Source organism: Mauremys reevesii, linkage group 1 (genome assembly GCF_016161935.1).
Source record: "Mauremys reevesii isolate NIE-2019 linkage group 1, ASM1616193v1, whole genome shotgun sequence".
NCBI classification, from domain to species: Eukaryota; Metazoa; Chordata; order Testudines; family Geoemydidae; genus Mauremys; species Mauremys reevesii.
In genome coordinates, this window is record NC_052623.1 from 111,892,647 (window position 1) to 111,898,646 (window position 6,000).

At 47.4% G+C, this 6,000-nt stretch overlaps 1 protein-coding gene across 5 annotated transcripts in view; it reads right to left on the reverse strand.

Moving 5' to 3' along the window:
• Positions 1 to 3,865, reverse strand: part of ANKRD10 (ankyrin repeat domain 10) — a 48,749-nt gene extending 44,884 nt beyond the window's left edge. Inside the window, exon 1 of one of the 5 annotated variants that reach the window (XM_039523073.1) lies at positions 3,505 to 3,841. In XM_039523073.1, the coding sequence (XP_039379007.1) occupies positions 3,505 to 3,705 (201 nt within the window). In that variant the 5' untranslated portion in view covers positions 3,706 to 3,841. Of the gene's footprint in view, positions 1 to 129; positions 279 to 2,052; positions 2,620 to 2,824; positions 2,966 to 3,504 lie in introns of those variants that run through there. The other 4 variants (XM_039523083.1, XM_039523093.1, XM_039523103.1 and 1 more) reach the window with 4 other exon arrangements.
• Positions 3,866 to 6,000: the final 2,135 nt, after the last annotated feature.

The window sequence follows — 6,000 nt, forward strand, 5'->3', positions numbered from 1 at the left end:
ATTTTTAAAATGGTTCTTTTTTTTATTTTTTCTTCTCTAATTTTAAGAAGTCTAAGAATAGAGAGGATGAGTTGCTGCACTTCATTAAAAGTCAGAACACGAGGCCTTCTGCCTCATGGACTGAGAGACCTGCTTCTCCGAGTCCCAACTCCATCAGAAAATGGAAGTAGCTGCTAGTCAGGAAGAGGCCAGAACACCAGGTTCCCTTATTCTTGTCCCATGGACTCGAACACTGAGCACTGGTTTTGGTGATCATCTTTTTGGTTTCTTTAATAAAAAAAAAAAGAATATTTTTCAAGTTCATGATATAGCTACAGTGGGGTTGAGAATCAGGGTTAATCAAGGAAGATGGGGAGGGTTCCAGGGACTTACACGACAGGGAAGGAGGGGGGGGGGGGCGACACTGTATTATGTACTTTTTTTTAAAACAACAGCCCAAAGAGGAATAGAATTTACTTACCTTACCTTACATACAAGTAAAGTAAAATAGTCCAACAACAACAGTCAAGGATCACAAAACAGGCAAGGATTACAAAAGCAAGAGGCAAGCTGATATGGTCATAGAAAAAATATGGCCAATTAGTCAAGGATTTAAAAAAACAAACCCTCCCACACAAATATAGAAGGAAAGCATTAAAAAAAACAACACTATCTTGGTGCTGTATCCCTGCTCTCAATTCCCTTGTCTGGATATTGGCTATTTAGATCATATAGTCTTTTATATTCTGACCTATCTTATAGCTCTGTACAACACCCAGCGTAATTCAAGGCACTATATAAATGAACTAGACAATACTTTCTTGAATACTAATTAATTTGGATGTAGCTGATTTTGTAGGAATCCATTAGTGTCCCAGGAGACAAGCATATCTCAGTTTTTAGGGAGTATACAGAAAACAGTGATTGCTCCAGAGGTATTTGAGGTACTAAGGAGCAGCTTGGGATTGACTGTGGTTTATGTTCATGAACATACTTTAACACCAAATCCTACCACTCCGAACTGGCAAATGAGCCCTCAAGACCTTATGAATGCCAGGGCACAGTTACCTGCTATTACAATTAATCATAAATTTTCTTACTGTTTTTTTGTTTTGGAACTGTGCTCTATTTGTAATACTTTCTTAGAAACTAGAATACTGCATTTCTCTTCCTACTACCTTTATCCTTTTCCATTTACAAATACTGATCCTTGTCATCCCTTCCTTACCTCCCTAACCCTCCAAAAAATGTAGTCTCTTTCTAATAAAACTAAACCTTTCAGTTTGTTTCCTTGTGGGGGCACTCACCAAAATAATAGTTCTTGTTTACTGATATTAGTCAAAACACCTGATTTTTTTTTTAAATTATCTGTGAAGACAGTGGGGCCGAGTCTCTTCTGTGTCCAGTACCTGCTTGGTGCAGCAGGAGGGAGTGGGTGTCTACAAAGGTGCAAGCTGGGGCTCTACAGTCTTGAGAATTATTCTACACTATTCTCCAACATACGTAAGAAAGCTGTTCTAAGGTTTGCCTGATGGCTTTGGCACCCATAAGGGGTATTCCACCAGTCAGGGGTGACTGGAGCATGATAATGTTTCAGCTACATCCCCTACACAGGGATGAGGGTAGCCTGGGAGCTGGATTCACACCACTGGGTGACTGCCCCATGCCAGGAGACTTAGTAGCTGGGATGGGAAGATGTGTCACATTTATGGCCTCTTTGCTCTACTAGAAAAGCAGAAAGGGGCTAGACTAGGGAAGAGTCAGGTCCAGTAATTTTATTTTTGTTTAGAAATGCAATTAATTCAACCCCCAGTAATGATAATTTTGAACTAGGATAAGCTCCACTAAAGAAAACACAACAGCAGGGAAAAAAAGTATGTGCGTAAGTTCAATGGAAGTAGCAATTTTCATTTCTCAGCAACATCATGTATTCATTTTTATCCAATGAAAGGTGTTCCAGATACTTTTGTACCAGATCACAAATTCAGGAACTAATTACCTGATAATGTCTATTTAAAATATTTTATTTTCCCTTAGCACAAATATAAGTAAAGGTTTGTAATTGAAACATACATCATCAACATGTACAGAAGCTCTTCATAAATCCAGATACAGCAAGGCTTTGCTACAGCAAAATAATTCACTGAGGTTTAATGACCCAGCTCTGCCCCTACCCTTGGAAAATTGAATCGAGGCTCCTTAATTTACTGGTATCCTGCTTATCCTCTTTGTTGGCTTGCCCTCTTGCCTCTCTCCTCAAAGGCTTAGCCTCCTTTAATTGGACTAATTGTTCTGATTTGTGACGCTGCCAAAAGTGCAGCAATCTAAGAGCACTAAAATGTTAGTTATGTTTTCATGTATCCTATCTGTATACAAAACAAATCTTCTGCATTCCCTTTAGTATTTTCATTAAAGAAAGACGTCCGGCCACAGGGCATTTTGCGTAAGGTATCTACCATTAGCTTGCAGGCCTGATTGTTCCCTCTACAAGTTCCTTTAAGAACCTTATATAGCCTGAGATAAAAAGCAATGGTTAAAGGCACAAGCGGCTGCTCTTCCCCCATAATACCAGAAAGAAAAGAGCCAGAATGCGGCTTGCAGACAGAAAAATCACAAAAGATGGGGGGGGGGGGGAGGGAGAGAACCATAACAGGGACTGGGGGAAATAAGGGAGTTAACGTTCAGATGTTTTGGGGTCACCGCACTTCCTCACACGGGGCCACGTCCTGCCCGCAATTATAATACAAAACTGTCTCAGGGGACCCAGACCCGACGCATCGCGCCCTTTCACCTCCCAGGCACTGCAGCGAGGGAGCCGTCAGGGCAGACTCCCCCCCCCGCTCACCCTCAGGGCCCCTGGGCCGCGCTCCGCCCAGCGAGCGCCTCCTTCCCAACGCACACGCCGGTCGTCATAACACAGGCACCAAAACAGAGCAAAGTCTCCAGGTGGAGCCTGCGCGCGCAGGAAGGTCCGTTACTGGACCGGGGGGGCGGGCACGAAAAAGTGGGTCCTTCTGGGCCCGCGGTAACTCAACACCCGCCCCCGCGCGCCGGGGGAGGAGCACCTGCCCCTCCTCCTCCCCATTGGCTCCCGCCGCAGCTGCCAGTGACCCCGGCACCTTTCGAAAGCTTGGCCAAGGGCCACGGATCTGTCCCTGTCAATAAAGCTCCCGGGAGGGGCCGGGCCCGCTCGGGGCACCGGTGCTTCCGCGCCCCACCAGCAAGAGCCGGCTGCCGGGGCCCGCGCGAAGGCAGGATGCCGAGGCAGCCGCTGACTCTCCCCCGGGACGTGGACAGGCCCCCCCCCATATGGCTCACGTTCCCCCCCCGGGGCCGACGGGGGCGCCCCCACAGCCCGCCCCCTTGCGCTCCCCGGGGGGTGCGGACGGTACCGCGACCCCCGCCGAGCCGGGTGGCGGGTCCCGGGTCGCCCCTCCCGCGGCAGCGAGCACGGCAAGATGGTGCCGTGTGAGCCTGGGGGTCCCGCGGGGCAGCGCCCCCTCGCCGGGCCGGGCCGCGCCGCACCTTGCCGAAGTGCGCGGCCCAGTGGATGGGCGTCCAGCCGTAGAAGGAGTCCTCGACGGCCAGGTCGGAGCGGGGCGAGCCCTGCAGCAGCGCGCACAGGGTGGGCAGGTCCCCATCGCGGCAGGCGCGGTGCAGGGGGAAGCGCAGGGTCAGCAGCTCCTCGCTGGAGAATCCCGCCTCCGGGCCGACTCCCAACGACATGGTGATAGGAGGCGACAGAGGCTCGAGGCTGCTGCTGAGTCCCGACCGACTCCGAGCACAAAGAACCAGGTGGGGCGGGCGCGTGGCTCCTCCCCGAGCGGCGTGGGCGGAGCAGGCAGCGCGCGGGGCGGCAGGGAGGGGAGCGGTTGGCCGGGAGGCGCGCGCGCGCGCTGGGTGTTCCTGTCACCGCCTGCAGGCCGCCAGCCGTTGGTGCCGCTTTGGCCCCCGGCCGCGAGCTTGACCGGAAACTAGAGGGAGCGCGCGCAGCATCGGAGCGTTGCCCCTGTGATGACGGAAGGCCGAGCCCGCGCTCCGGCCGCCTGACCAGGCGCCGCGCAGGGCCTCGCAGATCAGGGGGTCGCGGGGACTAAGATGGGTCTCGGGTTGGGGGGGCTGCCAGGAGCAGCCCAGAGGAGCTTCACAGGCGCAGCTCCAGGGCGGGCGTGGAACGGTGCCTCAGGCTGAGCACGGGCAGCCCCGCATTAGGTTCAGGCTTCCTGGAGAGTCCGTAGTCAGATAATGGAAATTCACAGCTAGGCAATGAGGGGGCTGAGAGCCATTTGTACAGTGGGGGTGCTGAGCGCCATTGAAGCAAACTGTAATGCGGGAGCACGCCTAGTTCAGCGCCCGTGCTAGGCACAGTAAGAAAAACGCTGCTTGAGACCTTATCACAATTGGCTTTACCGCTGTTTAATTTGTATCAAGTGACCTGATGTTGAGAATTTGTGTTTTTAAGTCATAAACTTCTAACTTTTTGACTTTCAGTAGCCACTGCCATCAGTTTCGTTGTCGGATCTTCCCATTTCCCACAGCTTTGAACAGTTACATTGTTAAATAGAAAAAAGCTTTAAAATGGTTGAAATTATAAAAAAAAAATTTGAATTCTGCCAAGGCTATTTATAGTCCAGCTGGTGTTTGAAGTGGTGAGAAAATGTACACTTGCCATCTCGCCTCCATTCAATTGTTGTACTGCTGCTGCAAGTTATATTATGTAGTTACCATAAAATCAGTGCTCTCTCACAGCAACCAAACATAATTCTGGATCCTAAGCAAGAACAGAATTTTGCACTTTCAAAGGAAACAGATCCATTTTTCAAAATGCATGATATGGTGGTGGCGGTTCCAAGATATTGTGAAAAGGAAGGAGGACTATTGTACTTAAAATGATGAGTGGTGTAAGGTCCCTGGGTATAAAAAATGGCTGTGCAAAATTGATGAATTTATGGCTTAATGTATTTTGTCTCATCAAGCATTTTCAATTAAATATGAAAGGAGAAGAGTTGTTGCTATTCACGTGGAATGTACAAAACACAAAGATGCTGTGAAAGATCAGAAATGAACTCCTTTTTTTTTTTTTTAATCAAAGAGGATGCACTTAAGGAAAGTCTAGTGACAGCAGCAGAAATACAAGAAGTTGACCATGGTGTGATTAATCATTTTAAGTTATTTTAAACAAGATTGGGGCAACAAATGGCTTCCAAAAGGTCTATCACATTCAGAAATTGTGCAAAAAACCCCCCAACAAAACAAAACCCACCAACCCAAGTCTTGTGGACCTACAAAAGCACCTAGAATTACTGAGAACGGCACTGAAATTGCAGCAACTTTTAGTTAATGATCTCAAATTAGCACTTTTTTTCCTCAATCAGAACAGATGCCTCAAATAGGGAAAATAAATGTTTCCTGATTACTGGCTTACTTGATTTTTACCACGATAATGATGAGACAAGTAATGCTATTGTTGTAGGTATTTCAAACATAGAAGAAAGTGACCTTGGTATGAACTTAGTATAAACCACTGTGTGTGGTCTTGTGTAGCTAATAACGTCTCTAACTTTGGAAAAAAGTCAGTTTACCAGAATCTAAAACAGCTGAATGACAGAATGATTCAGATTGGTTGCAAGTGAAATGTAATTCGTAACTGCTAAAAATGGCATGAAAGCTTTGAGTTTTGACATTGAATGTCTGATTCTGAAAGTGTATAGTAAGTTCTCTTCCTCCTCTAAAAAGAGCATTTTCTCAGTTCATTTTTTTGACTGTGTACAAATTGAATAAATGATGTGTCAATAGAAGAGGTTTTAGAACAAACTGACAAACAGTTAAAAGTCACCAGGATCAGATGGTATTCACTCAAGAGCTCTGAAGGAACTTCAATCTGAAATTGCAGAACTACTAACTAAGCAGCAAAGAGTCTTGTGGCACCTTATAGACTAACAGACGTTTGGGAGCATGAGCTTTCGTGGGTGAATACCCACTTCGTCGGATGCATGGGAACTACTAACTGTAGTAGATGTA